Consider the following 22839-nt stretch of genomic DNA (forward strand, 5'->3'; position numbering starts at 1 on the left):
TAAGCTATTATTATTATTATTATTCTGTATTCGTTTTCTTCTTGTTTTCGCAGTTTAACGTTGCTCTCAGTTTCAGTTCCTTAACCATGCAGAGCTCTGAGTCAGTGAAAATGGAGGCCACCACCACCATGACCGCCGCTGCTGCTCCAATTCAAGGTAGAGAAGGGTCTCAGGGAGACGGAGAAAAGGGAATTGCTTGTTCCTCTCAAACAATGGAGCTTAAGGTTGGCGCTGATGATGTCACTGAAGCGCATTCACTGGATCCGAATCCCTTGGCTTTGGCTGGTCACAAGAGGAAGGCTTCATCAGAGATCGATCCTCATCGTGTCAACTCTTCTGATCCTCTATCATCCCCAACTGCTGAACAGCATGCTGAAATGGTGCCTCCTCAAGGTATAAACAAAAATCAGTCTATATGTTTTTTCATACATGAATTTCTTGATCTAATACCATTTTGTAATGCTTAGTTGGTTTTCTGATAAATGCTAATAATATCCACACTCCAAAGAGAACCGTTTTCAATTCTTGTTAATCTTTTGCTGAATTTTGTTAGAGAGTATTAAATTTTGTAGATCTCACTTGTTATTATTCAATGAGTCGGATCTATGTAGTAGAGAGAAATGCTGGTAATACATTCCGAAGCACAACATTTAGAATTGAATTTTGACAGAAAGTATAGTAAATTTTATAGATTTGGTTATTGAACGAGTGGCATCTGTGTAAGATATAGAGTGATAACTGTGTGAGTGTGTTGTTAGCACTTTTCTGGTGTTAAATTCATTGAGAAAGTAAATATTGGATGGGTATTTACATAGATGATTATATGCTGTGTTTTGAGAAGGTGGAGAGAAGGAGAAAGTGGAAGATGACAAGAACGTGCCTCAGAGAGGGATTTTGGTAGACCTGAACCAAGGCCTAGAAGAAATGGATGCCTATCTTTATGACGATGTGTTCAAAGAAAAAGTGGAAAAAGTGGAAACTGTTGCTGAGGACAACATTGCAGTGAAGCCTGAAGGCGAGAAGGGAGAACTTTCGGATTTTGACCTAAACCAAGAGGGAGGAGTGATCCACTCAAACAAGGATCGGGAAAAAGAAAAAGTGGAAACTAGTGATACTAAGATGGAGAACCCTGATGTGAAGCCTGATGAGGGGCTTTCCAAGATGGACACAGACCTCGGAGAAGAAACAGTGAATGTTGGAAAAGAAACAGCAGTGGAGACTGATTCTATAGAAAGCAAAGAGGTTGTGCCCTATGTTGCAGAAAACGTGGAAATAGGATCTTCTGCAATTGAAGGGGAGAGTTGTGTAGTTGTTGAGAACACAGAAGCTGCTTCTGAGAATAAACAAGAGGAGCCTGCTTCCTTGATTGATGAAATATATCAAATGGAGCTTACTTGCGAATTGAACAAAGAGTGCGACCCTTTTTCTGATGATGATGTGGAATCCACGACTTCTGCTGTGCCTGCTGAGACTCACGCTGCAGACAAGAATGAAGTGGAGGTTGCTGATAAAATGGAAGTTGAGTCTTATGATGTGGTTCCGGAGAAGAAGAATGAAGAAATGGAGACTCATGCTGCTGAGAAAGTTGATGTTTTACCTCATGATGCTGTGGATCAGGAGAAGATGAAAAATGAAGTGGAGCTTGATGATGTTGAGAAAGTTGGAGGTCAGCTTTGCACAGAGAAACAAGAAGAAGGGCATTCAACCACAGGAGAAAATGAAGTGGAGACATCTTCTCCTGTGAAAGTAGGGTTATTGCGTGACCCACTGGATTTTGACCTTGACCTCAATGAACTTCCTTCCATGGAGGACGATTAAAAAATACACCAGAGAAATCAACTATAGCTGAATTTGATTCAGTTTTATTCCGTACAAGACTTTCTAAAAGCTAGCTTAGAGTGGGACATATAGTGAGAAACAGCAATTCTAGATGGTTTTGTATTTTTAATTTTAAAAAACAAAGCAGTTCATTTTCAAAGTAGTTTTGTTTTAACAAAGCACAGTGAACCCTTTGGGTTTGTGTTCCTTTTCTTATAAGCAATAAGATGTAGTATATATTAATTAACTAGTTCTGCTAGTGTATTACCATATATAGTTTGGTTTTATACATACAGAATGTTCTTGTCCAGCTCGGTTATAATTATTTTGAAGTTGAAATATGTTTCAAAATTCATGAAATGGTTGCTTTTAGAAGTTCTTTTAAAAGGTAAACATAAAATGATAAAAAAAGAGTGTCTTTATCATTATTTTTTATTAATAACATGAAATACTTGAGTTGTTTCAATCCTTTACAACATTTTGAATATCAAAACTCTAACATAAAAAACAACCCAGATATTTAGTTCAATATTTCATGGTCTAAAGAGAGTTTAATGTTGTCTCAGAACCTTTTCCCTTACATCTCACTTGTCAAATAAAATACTTAATTAGCCTATTTATCACCCTTTCTTGAATTTCATCACTTTAGTATTCGCATTGTTCTCTACCTTCACATGTTTTTTTTTTCAACCCTTTAGCATATAGTATAACTACTGGGTAGATTCTCTGAAGTACTAGAGTGACTTTACCTTATATATTTCTGAGTGAAAGTTATTTATATTGATAGCTTTTTCTTTTTAATTAGGGTTGGTATAGTTAGACATATTAATGGAGAGAAAACACAGTCTTTTGTAAATTATAAATTTGGCAAAGAGAGAAGATTGTAGAATTGTCAACTTCTGTTCTATATCTATCATTATAAAATTATTGTAGAGATATTTTCGTCAATCAAGATAAGATAGTACAATTTTACATCACGTACAAACTGGATTCTAATTAATTGGTTATATATTGCTCTCAAATCTTAAATTCTTGTACATTACATGTATATCTCAGTCAACTAAGTAAGAAAAATAATTATTTGCGCATGCTCAGATCTAAGTAAATGCTTATAAAATAGGGTATGATTAACTATCATGCTGAAGAGATTTTTTTTTTATGTAAATGGTTATTATTAATTATTGGATAATTTATTGTGTGGGAATGAGTATATATCCATACTTAAATTAGTATTAAGGTGCAAAAGAAAAAAAAAATCCAACTATTGAATTTCACTCTTTTATCAAACACTAAATCACTTTAATTAAGTGCATTTAAATAGGTCAAATTTTATTTTTTAGATTTTAAATTAATGTAATTTATTGAATTTTTATATATTTTAAATAATTCAAAATCAGAATTCATCATAAGATATATTTATTTAAGAACCTTTTTTTGGGTTGGTTTTGACTTAAACATTTTATTCTTATCATGTAACAAATGTTATCCAGTTGATTGTAATCGAATAATCAACTCGGTTAATGAGACATTGATCATGCTATTATTTGTATAGCTTCGACCAACATATTTTTTTAATTGACTATATATAATTTCAGAATTTAAATTTTGTTTATGATTTAAAATTGAATTTAAAATCAATCTAATAAAACAACTAGGTTTAAAACCATATATAAACTAATCTTTCAAACCAATCTAAATGTATACCATGGAGGTGGCCTTAAGTAAAATTGGAAGAGAGGGCAAGGGTTCAACTCGATAAAAATAAATCTAAATGTATTCCATAAAGTACATTGAATTTGAAATTATATATATTTTCTTAAATATGTAAAAGGGATTTTTTTTAATAAGTAAAATATATTAAAAGAAATATTTGCATGAATATACTCATCTTTCTATATTTATCTGTCTATATACATATAGAGAGAGAAAGAGGTGTTATGAGGTGACATTTGAGAATGTTAATTGTTAGTAATGTCTTTTTATCACCGAAATATTTGAGAAGACCTCAATCCAGTAGATTTTCTGATAAATTTTGTTGAAGTCATATCCAATGTTTCGTAGTCATCAATCATATTTATGTTAAAAAAAGTAAGTACCATCTTTTGAAATAACGTTTAAATGCAAAATTTTCAAATAGCTATCAAAATTAACACAATTTCATTAGTCAATTTTCACATCATTGTCAATCTATTTACACTTAAAAACAAGAATAATCATATTTATGTTTAAAGAAAAGTAAGTACACATTTTAAAATAATGTTTAAATACAAAATTTTCAAATAACTATCAAAATTACCACAACTTCATTAGTCAATTTTCACATCATTGTCAATCTATTTACACTTAAAAACAAGAATATGTACAATGAGATGTTGAACATGATACAGGAGTTGATTATTCTGGTTTGGTAGTCTAAAATACTTAGACTATCTAATACTGTGATTTAGTATTACTGCAAAACAATTTCTATAAGAGCAACAACAACAATGATAATTAAAAAAAAATCATTAAAAAGTGAATTTTAAATTTATCTCAATCTTAAAATATTAATCCGTAAAAAAATGTTGTATCAAATATATATATTTTGAATTGATTTTATCTTTAATTAATATAGACTTTCACATAAGTAAGTCAATAAAAATGAGTAATAGTGAATGATAATAATTATTTGAATAAGTAAAAATTGTAGAGAGATTCAACACACACCCGTTCTAGGTCAAGAGCTTACGAATTTGCTTTTGGTACCACTCCGAAATGCCTCTTACCAATAGAGGTATCTTATGTATATATAAACTTGTGTCCATCTCTTGTTTTATCTAATATGAGACTTTGTTTGTATCCTAACAATCTTTCCCTCAAACAAAGGAATATGATTCTCCACCTCCCCTACAGCGGAAACCTTTTCTTATCCTCGAGTACATTATGGTCTGTAGACCCATGGTCACAGTACTGAGCATCTCTTGCTCTCCACTTCTCATGATTTATTTGGCTGCTTGTCACCGACCACCTGCCAAGATTTCACCTTACCATGGAGGGACATATATTCGTTTGAGTCCGGTCACCAGACCTGAACGATCAACTCTGATACTAGTAGATAAGTTCAACACACACATAGATCTTCACACTAGTAAGGTATTGTTTGCTCTATGTAAAGCCCTCATGGATTTATTTTTGGTACTACTCCTAAAAGTCTATTTACCAATGAAGATATCTTTTGTTTATATAAATTCATGTTCGTCTATTTTTTTTATTCAATATTTATGTATCACATGAAAGACCAAGTTTTTAAACAGATGGTACTGTAGAAGCTTTCTAAACTAAAATTTAAGATAACTATATATCTAATCAAACATACAAAGATGGATAAAAAGGACAATGTATGAAATCAAATAGATTCATTTCATTTATATCACATATAAGATTTTTTTTACCAAATTGGAAAAACTCATTATCAATGTTTCCATTCCATATAATTAGTTGAATGATAAAACAATGTCACATTTACATGACATAAGTTTTTTCTAGCATCGTTTTAGGTTTAACCTTTGGAATAATCCTCTATCAAAACATGTTCAAACTGAAGATAAATGGAGGGAGAGTGTTTGTTAGGAGAAGAGCAGTTTTTAGGAGAGGAAAGAATGTTTTTTTTTTCTTTTTATGTTTTTTTAATAATGGAAGGAAGGGAATAAGAAAGTTTTCTTCACAAAGATAACTTGTTCTTTTAAGTGTAGTTTAGGACACATTGTAGTTGTTTAGCCCACACATTCTAAAAGGAACATCTAGATAAACATGACATAAAATATCAACGTCTTACAAACCGTTGTTTATGAAATTTTTTAAGTTGAACATATAAAATCGTGTCTATACTATGTTTAGATAATATTGTACACTTGAGGTTTAGTTTAGCATTGCTAAAAAGTTAAAAAATAGTATAATGAAACCATATACCTATAGAAAAAATAGTTAACAACGAATACTGTTATGTGTTATGTGCTTTATGTTAAATATTAATTCTTTTTAAATTAATTAACTTTCACTAATTTATATATGTATATATAAAGACATACTAAAAATTATTTATGTTATCTGTGATATATACATATATGTTATTTTATTTAATATTATATATGGACTAATATAGTTGGATCTAATTGAATATTAGAGTAAATATAATTAAAAATAAATTAATTAAATGATATATTTTATTTTAATTTCAAATTCAATACACCTAATACAAATTAATTACATAATAAATATATCATAAAAACTATGATTCACAGATATGATACTGTATTGAATACAGATAGTACGTGAATGTCGATATATTTATTTTAAAAATAATAGAATATGTGATATAAACAATTAAAAAATGTATAAAAAATTCTTAAAAATATGATAAATATATGATTATTATTGTGTGAATCTAAATTAAAATCACATATATTAAACGTTGTAAAAATAATTATAAATTATCATAATAAAAATATTATTAATTTATAAATTATATACTTCATAATTAATAAAGTGTCTTAAAATATCAAATACGTACAAGACACAAATACATATACGTCCAGGATACAAATACATGACTCAAATAACTCAAATGGAAATATTTTTATATCATAACATAAACATAATGAATATTTAATAATCTTATTATTAAAATAAAATTTATTTAAATATTTTATACCACATTAGTTACAGCTAAATAATAATGAACTATTATCTAACCTCTATCACGGTTTCATCGACTAGGTTATAAAACATATTTATAACTGTTTTTTTAATTTTCAATCTTTTGAGAATTATTGTTAATGTATGTTGGTAACCATTGAAAAGCACTGAAAATATTGGTTTTATTTTTTTTATTGAATAAGAGGTTATAATTTTTCAAATTACTTACTTTAATAAAAAAATCTATCGATAAATTTTAAATTTATCATTTATTATATTGAATTTTGTTAGCATGAGAATTTAAAGCAAACCTTTTCTTCTTTTTTTATTCATCAAATCAAATTTATTCTTTCAATTCACACAATAACCTAAATTAATTTAATCACGATAAGGGTGAATTGCTTAACTAAAAAACAAATTTAACCAAACCAATTAATTTTAAATGGATTGAATTGAAAATTAATATAAATGAGCAAAAATATCTTAAAGTAATACATTTATTGAGCTAATGCATTCTTTTTATTATATAAATGATACATTCATTATTGTTGTTAATTTATGTGAAAAATATTAAATTGGAGTTATGAATAAAAAGTAATAAATTGTTCCTAATTATTGTAAAATTATTTAGGATATGATGTATTTATTAGCCACGAAAAGTGTGCATGAATTAGGATGAATCTTGGTGGGTCCTAATTCCACTTCATTTTTTCTGGACTCTTCTAAGTTAGCTTGATAAGGATGAATGTTGGAATGGAGAACAAATAATGTTAGGTAAATATTTAGAGTAATACCTTAAATATATAAATAAAATTAATATAAACTAATTACTGGATATTCAAAATCTTATTGACTTTAATATTTTTAAATTGAACATTAATTTAATTATTAAATTTTATTTATTTATTTATTTATTTTAATTATTTAAATATTAAATAACTAATGCTCCTTAAAAGAGAGGTAGCTTATTGTCATTTCATGTCTTTATTATATTTTAATTTTTTAATTATAAAGTCAAGGGTGCATAATTTGTAGTCAAAACCAAATTTTAAGTAACAAAAATAAGTTAAGGGATATATGTTTGGTAAACTTTTCCCCTAAAAATTTTAAAATAAAAAAAAAGATTTTTTATAAATTAAATTAATTTATGAATAATTTAAAAATTAAAAATTTAAATATATATATATATATATATATATATATATATATAACTTATGAAAAAATTTATTTATTTATTTATTTTCTTTGAAATTTTAGGAAAAAAATTCATTTCGAATGAAACTTTATTTAGACAGACCTAAGTTATTTAAAAAAATTATATTTTTTAACAAACTAGCTTATGTATAAATTAATTTTAATTTATGAAAAATTAATTTTAATTTATGAATAAAACTTTATTTAGACAGATCTCATTTATTTTCAAAATTTTGAAGTTTGAGTTTGGCGTTACTTATTTTTAAGGTTTGACTTAATTTAATTGAAACTCTTTGCTTCTTCAGTTAGCCAAGTTAAAGGTCTAAATATTTTATATTAAAACTTTTATGTAGGTTACTTATTCTAACTGGCTCTTAAGACAATTGAATTTTATGCAAACTATAATCTATAAATATAAAATCCTTATAAAATAAAAAACTCAAAAAAAGAAGAAGAAGGAAAACTAGATTTTATGAGAGACACTGTAACATTTTTATATAATATAATTTAAAATATATATAATCTAACCTTTACCGAAATTTATTTAAAATCTATTTTATAGTGAGACTTTGAAATAGAGCATAACTTTAGTCTTAAGTAAATTTAAAGGTTTGACTTTTTATATAAATTAACATTCTTAAAAACTTAGAAAAAGAAAACAAAAAAGCACATATAATTTTAACATATTTATTGGTTTCAGTCTTCATGTCAATCAACACATTTAATACATACTAAGTACGACAATAAATATGGGTTTTTCTAAACTCATTTTAATAAATTGAGAAATATCAAAATATAGTATTCATAAAAAATATTGTTTATATCTGTATTTATTTAAATAAACCAAGTTGTTTAATTTTAAGATATCTTATATTTCATTTAAGGACAATTCTATTTGCACCATCTTTTCTCTCACTACACCTTTTTTTTCATAGTATTATTTAATAGGTACCTCTAACCCTTCACTTTGCATCCTTCACCCTCTCTTTCTCTCCTTCCACCTTTGGCACCAAGTTTTCCCTTTTCTGGTTTCTCCCTCTCTGTTGCCCTAGTTTTGCACCACCACCTTCATCGGTTAGTTTTCAATCTTTTAATATTTTTTTTCTTCAATTTCACAGGTTAATCTAGAAAACTAGATTATAAATTATCTTACAAATTTGACACTATTTTCTGAAAACTATTTTTTGAAACTCACTTTTTAAAAACATGTTTTCATATCAAAGGTGACAAAATCTTAAACACTTTTGAAATTCAATTTCTGAAAAGCATTAATATTTTTACACTCGAAAGTTAAATTCTTCAAGTGTTGTTATGTATATCTTTCACTTTTGTTTAATTGTGGTTGTTCTTATGGTGTCCACTATTTTTTTTATTTAATCTTGCAAATAGATAAATGTAATTGTATATATTCAATAATTTATTTTATGTTAATTTTTTCACTCACTGAAGTTGCCTAAACTCTCATGCGTCTAATCGTATTTGGATCCAGATTGGTAATTATTTATATAAAATAATGAGAAAAACACAAAAAAAAATTCTATTTTGTAGTTTTAGATTTTTTTTTTCAATTTTTCTGTGATTATATATAAAATGCATCAAGTTAAAGTACAAGAATGTGATCGAGGAATGCTATTATTTTCAGACCCGATTGCTTTGATTTTATTAGGGGTGTTGATGGTTTCCGATTGAATTTTGAGGAAAATGAAAATTTCAATGATTTTGGATGTTTTAGTTCTTACAAAATTCTAAAACTGTTCTTCGACTCAAATGAATTGGGTTAACTGTGTCATGGAAATGTGAAAAAAGAATTCGCGAACAACAAAAATTATCAAGATATTTTGAAATAATATTGTAATGAAAAGGGCAAACAGCATATTTTTATATAATTAACTGTAAATCACAAATTCAATATGGAAACAGATTATTTTGGTTTGATTGATTTAGTTCGAGTTAAATTTAATACAATTAAAATCTATATCAAATTGATTGATTTTGTTTAAATTCTCATATAGATGAAATTTATTCAAATCAATTAACACCTATGTTTTATTAAGCTCTTGGATTTGATACATAGATCTTTGTTCAGAGTGTCTCTTACATTCCTTTAATATATTTTTAACTTTATAAACAAATGAAATGAAAGTACGAGAACAGTGAAAAGCACTATTATTTATTATTTAATCTTAATTGTAATTACTTTTATATAAAATCAATATTTTTAAGTGAAAATTTCCAAGATGAAGAGGAATTATTAAGTCCAAATCAGTGGAATTGAAATAATATTTACATAAATTCGTATATGTCTTTGTCTCTTCTCAACATGGATGAGTGAGAGGACTCGTGTCTGCATCTTGTCACAAACATATTAGACCAATTTTCTTGTTTTTTTTATTTATTTGTTATATATAGACATCCTTTTCAAATATAATCTTGTTAAACGTACTGTTGCACAAAATGCACACATTTTTATTTATAATAATGATAATATTCGTTCACTGTAATGAAGGATTATTCCCTTTTGCTAAATTTACATCTCATTAGCAATAGATGTCATTTTTATCATTATGTGCATGTATTTATGCCTCTCTATATATACACACATACACAACTTAACATTATTTATCCAAATTTTTTCAGCAGTTTAATAATTAATTTTAAACTCATTTTTTTTATTTGGTATCTCTTTGCTTAAATTTCCCCCCAAAAAAAGTTACCTTAAATTTGAAAAAAATTCAGGCATGAATATGCTTTTGTTTTTCTGTGTGCCAGTATGCTGATTTGAACTAATATAGTAAATTCTGGAAAATAATTAAAGTGACTTTTTAGAAATACTTCCATTGATTGTTTCATTTAATGTGTTTTTAGGGCAACCAAGATGTACAGACACATACATTCCCCGTAGCACCTTTGTTCCTCAAAAGTCACTGTTCTGCAAAAGTTGCATCGTTTCAGAAATGGGTGCATAAACAGCGTCAACAAAACCACTCTAGGTTACTCAATTATATATATCCTTCACTCCAAACCTTAGCGATTTGCTTTAATTCTAAACATGGCACACGAACCGACATAAATACTTATCTCAAACTTCATCATTCTCAGGTTTAGGGTTTATAACCACGCAAACATGGAAAAGGAGAACCCTTCTTTGGGTCCATTCTTCAAGAAATCTCTATCTGCTCCCTCTGGTGACACCCTCACTCTAATCATCAATCGGCAGGGTGAAAGCACCATGAAAACCCCTTGGCAAGTGTTGGATGAACTGCGTGATGAAAGTAGTGATGACGGTGAAAATGACGTTGGTGGTGGGAGTGGTAATCACAGAAGAGGGAAGAGTGGTGTTGGTGGTGGAAGTGGTGACCATAATAACAATGGAGTTCGTGGCCGGATTGGTGGTGAGAATGGTAATGGTGGTGAGAATGGTAATGGGATTCCTCCTGTGGCTGTGGCGGTGGCTGTGGCAGTGGGTGGTGGTGGTGGTAAGGTGGAGCTGGTGGAGAGTGGTGTTGTGAAGGAGGGAGTGATGGGGAAAAAGAGAAAGACTTCTATAGTGAGGGACCCTCCCTCTGGGAAACCTACTTGTCCTCTTTGCCTCAAACAGTTTCCAACATGGAAGGGTGCGTTTGGCCACATGCGGGCACACCCTGATCGTGATTATCGTGGTTTCTTCAAACCTCCTGTGTTTGGATCCCCATCCTCAACCCAACACCATACCCTTAACAAGGGTAACACCTCACAGAGTAAGAAAAATAAAACAAACTAAGGTTTTTTTATGCGACTCCAACAACGTTTGAATGATTTTGATGTGTATCTACGTGGTTCTTAAATGGCAGGTGGTGATGGTGAAAACAAGAGTACTGGTGAGGTTAACCGTGGAGAGAAAGGGTCAACATCGCTGCCTATTCAAGTGCTGATGTTTGATCTGAATGAACCAGCAACTGCAGTGGAGAATGCTGGTGAGGCTGTTACAGAAAAGAGTGCTGAGAATGGAAAGATTTTTGGATTTGACTTGAATGCTGAGGGAACTGTTTTTGGATTTGACTTGAACGAGATGCCCTTGGCTGAAGAATGAGGGATGAAGATCGGCAATTATCTATGTAATACCTAAAAATTGTCGGGCTATTTCAATAAAATGATGGTGGTCGTTTTGGTTTGTTGTAAGTACTATAATGCTGCTGGTTAATATTATTGTCTCTGTTGTTTTCATTTTAAGGGTTTTGAGGAGCAGTGCCTCAGAAAAAAATTATGCCCTAATTAGAAGTTTGGGATACATGTAGTTGAATGCTGTTGATTCAGCTTCATATATACCTTACAAGCGGATATGTTATACATGTATACAAAATAATATAGTACCCTTTTGGTGAACTGTTATATTTTAGAAAGAAAATAGAGTTTGTTGTTTATTTTTTTGGATAAATCAAAATATATTGCTACTCCAACCCAGATGAAGAATCCAAAATACATCCTTGTCCAAACCCAGTTGTACATGAAGATGAACGTAAAGAGAGTACAAAGATTATAGACATCAAACTTGTTAGGTTGCATTGTCCAAACCTTTGATTGTTACCAACTTTCTAACCTTTTATTTACAAAAAATTATTTTTAACATTCGACATTTAATGTCAATCCAAACTCCCACGTTTTAGTTGGGAAAATGTTAATTTGATGTTGGATTAAAAAAAATGACATTGAATGATGTTCGTCTTCATGCCCATCGACGCCCGTTGGCGATGACTATAAGATAATTTTACGTTTGATGACTATAAGAGAATTTGACGTTCGATGACTATAAGAGAATTTCACATTCAAGTGCGCTAAACAATACAATTTGCATCACTAAATTCAAATTTTTGCAAATGAAAGAGGGAGAGGAGTTGATGTTGACTATGGTAAGGACTCACGTCAATTGATATGTTAATGCATTAACACATGTTACTTATAGGACTTTTTTAATATAATTTATTTATTTTTACAATTTTACTAAAGTTGAAAAGTATGAAACGAACACAATTTAGATATTGAATATTTCCAAAACACATTTTCAAGTTTTAAAAACTAAAGCTATCAAAACTTAAATTATTAAAGCTAAATTAGTGAATGTCTTCAAGAAAAAACAATTGTTGCTATGGTGGTTATATCTTAACTCCACCGCTCCAAAAGATGTTCACTCCTATCGTATTTTCTTGATTGTGTCCTTCGTTATTGACAATAGATTTTTTAAGCACTGTAAAAATAACACAATTTTATTATGTTTGCATTCTATTGTTTAAAGTTGAATGTGATTTATAATATATGAAAAATGTGTATTATTATCCCACTCCAATCATCTATAAATTCTTCTCAAATGATGATTTTGATCCAAGACATGACACACTCATCATATGCCTATGAATCTGATGACTATTTGTTACATTAAACATGACAAATAAAATAAAGAGATATCCAAGTCATAAGTTGACATACAAACATTATAACTTAAAGATCAATGAGTTCTAGCCTTTGGATATAATATTTGAATTTGTTGTGTTCTTTACCTATTAATAACTCTAATTATATTTGAAATATTTAAAACATAAGTTAATATTAATATAACTAATTAATTGATATGAAAAAATGCAACAGTTACGTTTGTAACAAGGATTTCAAGTTAGGTTTCATCTTCTTATGTAAGGAACAAAATCATACAACTTTACATTGTCTTGGGACTATTAGTTGACAATACGCCTTATCATGAATCACAAATAGTTAATTGATTAATTAAGTAAACTTTCATAAAATTTTGCAATCAATAACAAATACTTACCAATGTATGACACAAGATACATATCTCTTTTTGACTCAGATATTCATGTTTACAAATATGTTTGCTTATGATAAATTGTATTTCTAGAAGGTTGAATGGTCTTAGGTTTAATAAATTCATACATTGTTATCCGACCTTGGTCCACAATGATGGTATCATATAACAAGAAAGTTAAGTATATATTAAAAAGTAACAATTTGAATATTTAAGTATGAAAGACAATCAAAAATCATACATACACTAGCACATAACACTCGAGGCCAATTATTCTTAAATCTCACGCCATCTCTATCGGTCATCTATTTAACCTGTAAAATTTATTCATTAGCTTTGTTAGAAAATCATCATCTGCTTTTGTTATGTCATCATCTTCGTGGATCACATGTGGGACGTATGAGTTGGTTCTCAAGACAGGAGAACTGAAATAAAGATTTTAAAAATTATGAATAATTTATTTTTAAAGTTGATATAAAAATACTAAGAATAATAATATAATACCTATGGTGGGCCAAAATATGGTAAACTATAAATGTGTTTAAGGTCTCCCACGAATTAGATTTTTGAAGTTATCACAAACACTTGAGATGGGATCTCGAACTTCATCAATCGTCAAACGTGTGTGGTAATTGAGGAGCACCGTGAACAGTTTTCCCTCTTTCAAGTTGTCTTCCTATGACTACTATGCGTAGGGATCTCCATCAACCAATAACTCATACTGACAAGTGTAGTCAATATGATTTGCAGGAGAGCGTGAGCCTTTTATGCTCCACGACATCTTGTTGGAAGTGGGAAAATCAACATTTTATTGGGTCATGGACTGAAGTTTCTCTTCAAGTGTTCTTTGTAATTTATGTTGTTGTTGGAGGCGTTCCATGAATCGTTGCTCCATAACAGTCATGTGTTGATTGAGTCTTTCTTCTATTTGGAGCTCCATCTTCCTCAACATCTTTTGACTCAAGGATTCCTCAATGTTGGTTGTTTTATAGTCTTACGACAAACGCGTGACGTTGAAGGCAAATTTCGCATTGGTATTTGTTTAATTGAGCATTCTTGGAGAATTTGTATCCCTTTATTTTTTATTTGACTAATATATGAATTTTCAAAATGAATGAGTATTTTCATAAAGTCAACTTGTTTTAACATCTTCACCCGTTTTCTCATCCTTTATTTTTTATTTGACTAATATATGAATTTTCAAAATGAATGAGTATTTTCATATAGTCAACTTGTTTTAACATCACCCGTTTTCTCATCCGTGTTTGTTAGATGTGAAAGATGTGTTCTTTTATGTGTTAAATAATAGTAATGATAGTATAAGGAATACTCGATGAAAGTACCTTAAAGAGTTACACTTTTTTGTTTAGATTGGGTGAATTTAGAAGGAAAAAAACTAGGAGGGTGATTCAAGAGGATACATATAAACTTTTATTTGGGTAGAGAAAAATTCAGAAGGATAATGAAACAAATAAAAGTGAGGTTTTTTAGATATCTATAGTTTACACCACGTAAGGTTCTAGAAGATTTTCATGTCTGCAAGTTCAAAATCTCATTTATGATAAAATAGATTTTCAAGAGCTGAGGATATATTTTCTTTATTATTGATACGTAGGGAAGACATTTAATGCTATAAGTGCCCGCCGTCACATCTCTATCTATCAAAGTGAGTAAATTAATATGCACATCAATTCGAACACCACTGCAGAAGAGAAAAGGCAAAGAACTTTCGAAACGAAAGTGAGGGAAGATATTTCGTGTGAGGAGGTTGTCAAATTATCATTTTCCAATAAGAAAATAATACATTTGCTTCCTGCAAGAGATGAATAAGGGAAGAATGAAAGTTGTAATTGGTGAAAAAAATTATAGATGGATATAGGAAAAGAAAAGAACGTATTGGTGTATGCTTTGAAGTGAAAAATCTATAAGGGTCTTCACGGTTAATGCCGAAACAAAGAAATGAAAGAACAAGAATGAGAGAAGAGAGAACAAAAACAAGGCATAATAGTCCATTTGCTTCTCCCTTCCACCAATAGAAGTCATTAACAACTAATAGTGTTATTGTTTATGAGGCTCACATTTGTATATGTTGTCAAACAAAAATTTGAATGTTAACACCATTTGATATAAGTTGTAAGTACGAAGTCTCATTGTTTCTTAATGTTGTTTGTAATGAGTGAACACAGAAAGTTAGAATAAGTTTGTCACCACTCCCAACACATATATAAAGGATATGAAGTTTGTGTCTTCCTCAAACGAACTCGAGTACACTCTTAATAGTTCAATGCAAGAGATTTAATCTGCATCTAAATTGCAAACACTTACAACAATATTGTTTTAACGCATATATATTATATGTGAGTAAATTTTATTTTAATCATATTACTACTATAAAGATATTCTTATATAATCATAAATACTCTTTTCAATTTATGAAAACAAAAAATACTAAAGAAAACTTGATTATGGTGAAAGCACTTCTGAGATAATATCGAGAAAGGGATAGCATGTATAAACTTAGTTAATAAATTATACCTATAAATATAACATTATTTTGTTTTTTACTAAAAATAATGTTGATAAAGTCAACGTGCAGGGATAGCTCAGTTGGGAGAGCGTCAGACTGAAGATCTGAAGGTCACGTGTTCGATCCACGTTCACCGCATTTTCTAATTTTTATTTTTATAAAAATTATTTACCTACTTATCCACTTATTCAGACAATTTCTCCTTAAGAAAACACACTTTTATTACCCAAAAGCATTTGAACATTTAGCGGTTCAACACCTCTCTGTTCTCTTAAAATATACGTTTATCTTTCATTTCTCAAAAGATTTGAAAGTAAATTTTTTTATTGTTTATTTAAATGAATTTAGAGATAAATGAGAGTGGATTTAGAAGTAAATTCTTTTAATTTTTCACGTCAATCAAATCCTACATTAATTCTTACAAACTTTACTTCCAAATTCATTCTCACTTACCTCCAAATCCACTTAAATAAACAACAAAAAAATTTACTTTCAAATTCCCTCAATCACTCTTCCTCAAATTCATTCAAGTGAACAAGGCCTTAGTGTATACATTCAAAACGAAAGAAAGTTCACCACTTACAGTATTATTCTTTAGGCATTTTTTTTCTTATAATTTGTCATTCACATCTTATCAGTTTTATTGAAATGTTTCTTCATTATGTCACAAAACTACCAATAAGCTAGTTAATAAAGAAATAAAACATGCTTCAAGAAATACTTCAAGAAGATGATGTAAGATCATCGTAATGTGTTTGTTAAAGTTGTAACTGTATTGTTACTGACTTGCCGAGTTGTTTGTCAAATGTTGACAAAATACAATAGTACATGATTGAACTCAACGGCACTACTTGATGACAAGACATGGTGGGTTTCTTAGGATCTAAAACAAGGACTTTCTTAATTCTTTGATACTCTTTTTTAGTTTCTTTGTATGCTTAAGCTTGCATCTCTTTGAACTTGTCTAAAGTCTTTTAGCATGATTTTAGGGTTGTGGCTGCCATCAAAGTTCTTGTATCTTGTCTTCTATCACTATTTTAAGATTAAAATTATCTTACACAACATTAAATCAATCAGAAAAAGAAAAACTAGATCGATGAAATGTGAAGTAAATTTAAACTAATATTACCCTTTTGTGCTCTGTCTTTATGAAGCGTCATATTATACCTAGTTCATACTTATTTCCCTCTTAAGCCTAATATAGTCTAATTTAGAATATCTTTGTTTTAGTTAGCATAGTTCTTTTAACAATTTTTGTTTACAATTTCTACCAAATTATTTTGTTTTTTCTTTTAATATGAGTTAGTATAGTTTCTAGCAAATCGGTTCCAATCAACTTGGTTTGGTACAGCTCGGCTCGAGTCGTTTCGATTCAATTTGGTTTGCTTTGGTTCGTTTGATTTTGTTTGCTTCGGGTCAATTCGTTTTGACTCATTTTGGTTTGGTTCGGCTCAAGTCAATTCGGCTTGGCTCATTCGACATAGGCTCGACTCGGGTTGTTCATCTCAGTTCGGTTTGGTTCATCATAGTTCGGTTCAATTTGGTTCGTTTTGTTAGGATCGGCTAAACTCGACTCACCTCGGCTCGACTAAGCTCGGCTCGGCTAAGCTTGGCTCGACTCAGCTCGGCTCGGTTCATCCTGGGTCGGTTCTGTGCAGCTCGGCTCAGCATGACACGACTCGGCTTGGCGCAATTCGGCTTGACTCTACTCGGTTCGACTCGACCCGGCTCAGCTCGTCTCGACTACGTTCGGTTCGGCTCAGTTTGCCTCAGCTTGGTTTGGCCCGACTCGGCTCGGTTCGGTGTTCAGTTTGTCTGGGTTCAGTTCGTTTTGGCCTGGGCCGGTTCGGTTCGGTTTGGTTCGATTAAGGTTGGCTAGGTTTTACCCGACTCAGCTCGGTTTTACCCGACTCAGTTCAGTTTAGCTCGGCCTGGTTTAGTTTGGTTTGGTTCGGTTCGGCGCAGCTTGCTCGGTTCGGCTCCATTTGGTTCGGTTCGGTTTCGCTCCGTTCAACTTAGTTCGGTTTTGTTTGGATCGATTTGGTTTGATTCGGTTCGACTCGACTCAACTCGATTCAGCTTTGTTCTGTTTGGCTCGTCTCGGCTCTGCTCGGTTGGGTTCGGTTCATTACAACTCAGTTTGGTTTGGTTCAGTTCGACTCGGTTTGATTCGATTTGTTCGCTTATGTTCTATTTCATTCAATTCAGTTGGCTTTTGTTCGGCTTGGCTCGCCTCGGCTCGGTTGTGCTCGACTTGGCTCGGTTGTGTTTGGTTCACTTCGGTTCAATTTGTTTCGGTTAGGTTCTGTTCGACTTGATTCTATTTGGCTCTATTCGGTTTGGCTCGGCTCGGATGGGATCGGCTCGGCTTAGTTCCGCTTGGCTTGGCTCGACTTAGGTCAACTCTATTGGGCTTTGTTCGGCTTAGTTCACTTCTGTTCGATTTGGTTCGATGCGGTTCGACTTGGTTTGACTCGGCTCGGTTTGGTTCAACTCAACTCGATTCAACTTGGCTAGGTTTGGCTCGTCTCGGCTCGGTTTAGTTCGGCTCAGTTCGTTTCGGTTCGGTTCACACTGTGATTGTCATGTGACACCATGTCAATTTGGCACATGACAATTTTTTATTTTTAAAAAAATAAAAATAAAGTAAAAGTGATTAAAAAATATTTAAATTTTTTTTTAAAAGATCATTTTTTAAAGACATAATTAGTTCAATTTGTGAAAATTAAACCTAATTAAGATAAAAATAAACGAGGACCTATTTGAGAAAAGTCACCACAAAGTAACCATATGTATGATTAAATCTAATAATTATGAGTATATCACAAGTTCTCTTGTGGCTTCCAAAGATCAATAGAAAATTTCTCTTTTTAATGGATAACAATGTAAGAAAATTCTAATGAATACTTAAATAAACAATAAAGGAAACTCTATGAGACATGGAATACTTAAATACTCTTAGTGTAGTTCCTCTAAGGAAGTTGAGCTAACCTTGAAGGAGAAAGGATGAAGAAGTCTATCACTGTGTTTGTTTAAAGAGAAAGTACAGTTAAGAGGAGATGAATTTGAAAGATTAATTATGTTTATATCAAGGGATTTGGAACAAATAATTAGCGCTGATTTGCAAGATGAAACGTTTTTTTCATCTCCGAAAATGCAATGAGATTTGAGGGTAATTATGATGAAAACCCTCTTCTACTCCTGTTAACAAGCCAAACATTCAATCCCAAATAACAAAGCACAATTACTTCTCCCTACACATCAAAATTGTTTTATTTTTACATCATAAATAGTTAAAGTATATCTTTCCTTCGTTATTTTTTTTAATTTTCATATTACATAATTTAATGTCATTTAGTTAAATTTAACAGTTTCTTATTCTATAACAATTTTTATATCAACAACCATATTTCTTTTGATTTAATTATTTAAGATAACTTTAAAACATATAATTAATTTTTTACATATATTAAAATTAATTTTAACTTTAACTTTTTAATAAACTGATTATTATTTTTTAAAAATTATAATAACTCAGGTTATAAAAAAAATGATTACAAAAATAATTAATATTATTTCACTTTATTGATTAGCAAATAGAAAACATTTTCTTAAATAGTAAACTTCAAATTAAAATATAGATATAATCTATAAAAATTAATTTTTATTTTTTTTCTCTTTATAAACATTTTTACAATTAAATATAATATTAATAATTATTATTTTATATTACTTTAATAACTAAGTATTTTGATAATCTTTACTTTTTATTAATTAAACAATTTTTTTATGTGTCACATCGGTCAAGTCGTATATTAATTCTTACAAACTTTACTTTCAGATACACTCTCACTCACCTCCAAATCCACTTAAATAAATAATCATTAATTTATCCTCAAATTCATTCACTCACTCTCCTCCAAATCATTTCTCCAAAGTAAACACACCCTAATAGAATACCTATCTTAAGTGAGAATTCAAGAAGAGAAGATTTGTAAATTTGGTAAGGTATCTTTACATTCAATCAAGTTCTAAGAATTATACATAGGGTGTCTCTCCTTGTATAGATGAAGAGAAGGCTAAAGTACAAAAAGGAGCCTAAAGCATTTCATGGAGGAGCCAAAACATTAAATGTGTATGCTTATAACTAACTTAGTCAAACATTCTATATTATTAAAAGGGAAGTCTTGTAGTCAAAGCATTAAATGAGGATGCTTTAACTAACTTGGTCAAAGCATTAAATGAAGAGGCTCCTTATAACTAACCCCTTCCAAACTCAAAATAAATCTCATTTAGGCGTTAACTACTTTATTAAGACACTAATGATGCTCTAAGCTACTCTTAAGGGCATCAAGTATTCTAAACAAACCTAAACAAAGTTCTTGGTCAAATACAAGACATAATGACCTATATTACACATTTACAAGGCTTAAGAGAAAGTAACAACAAGTTTGAAAATACATCTTCTAATGGAGTACAAGTCCTTGAAGTCTTTCTTCTTCTTCCATTCTCCTAGCCCAAGCTTAAGTTGATTATCCTTAGAGGGATCTCAATTGAGCTTTTAGGATGTACTTAAATATCGATAGATTTATCGACATATTTTTTGTTCCGCCAGTAAATTACTAACGATCAAATTGTCGATAGTGTCGTCAGTAATTATTGACGAAATTTTTTTATCGGTAATTACGTCGGTAAATAAAAAAATGGCGAGAAAATTCTATCCCATGTTACCGACGAATTTATCGATGGAAAAATATGTCAGAAAATTCTCACATGGGTAATGCATGTCTCATTTATCGATGGAAAAATCCGTCAATAAATATAATATGCATTACTAACGAAATAATTTGTTGATAAAATTTGTCGATAATGATTCCGTCACTAAAGTCCATCGGTAAGAAAAAATTGAAATCGGCCGATGAGTTTAATTTACTAACAAAAATATGTTTGTCGATAAAAATCTGTCGGTAATTTCAAGATTTTTTGTATTTTTCATTAGCAATCCATCTCAACAAGAACTCAACCTTGTATTCAAGATCAAAGCATATTGAAGTAAAAATATTATTGCATGCGAGATGTATTAGAGATGGAATAATTATCATTAGAAAAATCAACATTAACGAAAATGAATCGAATATGATAATAAAGATTTTACTTCCAAGAAAACTTATATCTCCAAAGAAAATGCTCATTAAATTTAATATGACTCAATTAATTGGTAAATGAGAAATTTGTTAGATGAGTTACTAATTTATTAGATTCACATATTTAATTAAGAAAAAGAGATATATTTTTATTGAGTTAAAAAAAGACAATAGTTATGAGTACATATTGTGAGAAAAACAAAAGTAATGAGAACTCATCAAAGAAAATGAAGAAGAAAAAAACAATTAGTATATCATTTACAAATATGTGCAAAGAAACTAGTTTGGAGGATATATTTTATTTCATATCTCATTGAGTTTCGTTTGTCTTATTTAAGTATCTATTAGAATTTTTTTACCTTATTACAATTAGTATATACATTAATGTGTGATTTTAACTTTTATTTATTGTGTTTCTCTTGTCCATCTTCAAATTGATTTGAAGCATTAGTTCAACTTATTAGTGTTCATGCTCATTGAAAAGAAATAATGAATTATTGAAAACCTAAACTTGATAAAAATTTAAAAAGGCTCCGCCGTTACTTCATATTTTTCTACGTATTACTTCATCTATAACTAATTAATAAATAACTTTACACAAGAAACTGTACCACTTTTACAATTATTAAACGATAAAACTACAAAGTAATGAAAATTTAAAACTTGTTAGTTAGAGGGAGTACTTTAAAATCTCGTGTTCTGCCAACGTAATGAATCATTCATAGGCCCAAGCCTAAATAAAGGAAAAATAAAATTAAAAAATGCGGTGAACGTGGATCGAACACGTGACCTTCAGATCTTCAGTCTGACGCTCTCCCAACTGAGCTATCCCCGCACATTTACTTCGTAACATTACATAAGTAAAAATACAAATAGTATTATATTTATAGGTATATTTTATTGACTAAGTTTACACATGCTCTCCCTTGGTCAATTTTATCTCAGAAGTGCTTTCACCATAATTAAGTTTTCTTTAGTATATTTTGTGTTCATAAATTGAAAATGATATTTATGATTATAGATAAGAGTATCTTTATAATAATAGAATTAAAATAAAATTCACTCACGCATAGTATAATATATATATATAATTTTATATTTAAGTTAAATATATTTTTAGAGCCATATATTTAGAATAGTAAATCGTTTTTTACTTTATGCAATTCAAAATTATTTTTTTTAAATAAATAATTTTGAAATTATATAATTTGAAAATCATTTATTATTTAAAAATTATATAATCTGAAAAAGATAAAACAATTTTTTTTATAATCATGGGAATATAGGGAGATGAATTTTTTTTCTAATTGATATTGTTTTTAAAAGTTAATTAAAATTTTATAATAGGTTAAACTCACTTAACATTAGTTCTCACTCACTTAAGAGGAAGTTTTGAGGATTGCTTAAAAAGAATTTTTTTAAAAATGAGTTAGAATTAGTGTATAGGCCATGAATCAAGAACTCTGCCTATATTCGAAATCATATTTTAACCGAAAAAATTACAATATATGGACCATTGGTAAAATAGAAACTTCAAAATTAATTAATGTTTTTAAGAAACTTCAATCTATATTTCTATAAATAATATAAAAGTAACAAAGACCGGTAAAATATTCATCATCAACTTATTTATCAACATATTAATTAATGAATAAATAAACTACCAAACTAATAGGTAACGTACGCAA

The 22839-nt window shown here is 29.7% G+C and overlaps 2 protein-coding genes and 2 non-coding genes across 4 annotated transcripts; 3 read left to right on the plus strand and 1 right to left on the minus strand.

The window, feature by feature from the left end:
• Positions 1 to 2068, plus strand: LOC108335434 (uncharacterized). The gene is made up of 2 exons (XM_017571454.1): positions 1 to 393; positions 842 to 2068. Exons 1-2 carry the CDS (start codon positions 87 to 89, stop codon positions 1816 to 1818), a joined length of 1284 nt encoding a protein of 427 aa, XP_017426943.1. The 5' UTR covers positions 1 to 86; the 3' UTR covers positions 1819 to 2068.
• Positions 2069 to 8674: 6606 nt separating this feature from the next.
• LOC108335536 (uncharacterized) lies at positions 8675 to 12020 on the plus strand. The gene is made up of 4 exons (XM_017571572.2): positions 8675 to 8760; positions 10552 to 10676; positions 10786 to 11423; positions 11517 to 12020. Exons 3-4 carry the CDS (start codon positions 10811 to 10813, stop codon positions 11753 to 11755), a joined length of 852 nt encoding a protein of 283 aa, XP_017427061.1. The 5' UTR covers positions 8675 to 8760; positions 10552 to 10676; positions 10786 to 10810; the 3' UTR covers positions 11756 to 12020.
• A 4052-nt stretch (positions 12021 to 16072) lies between these two features.
• Positions 16073 to 16145, plus strand: TRNAF-GAA (transfer RNA phenylalanine (anticodon GAA)). Its single transcript has one exon. It is a non-coding gene; the product is annotated as a tRNA-Phe (tRNA).
• A 5768-nt stretch (positions 16146 to 21913) lies between these two features.
• On the minus strand, positions 21914 to 21986 carry TRNAF-GAA (transfer RNA phenylalanine (anticodon GAA)). The gene has a single exon. It is a non-coding gene; the product is annotated as a tRNA-Phe (tRNA).
• Positions 21987 to 22839: the final 853 nt, after the last annotated feature.

This window comes from Vigna angularis, chromosome 10 (genome assembly GCF_016808095.1).
Source record: "Vigna angularis cultivar LongXiaoDou No.4 chromosome 10, ASM1680809v1, whole genome shotgun sequence".
NCBI classification, from domain to species: domain Eukaryota; kingdom Viridiplantae; phylum Streptophyta; class Magnoliopsida; order Fabales; family Fabaceae; genus Vigna; species Vigna angularis.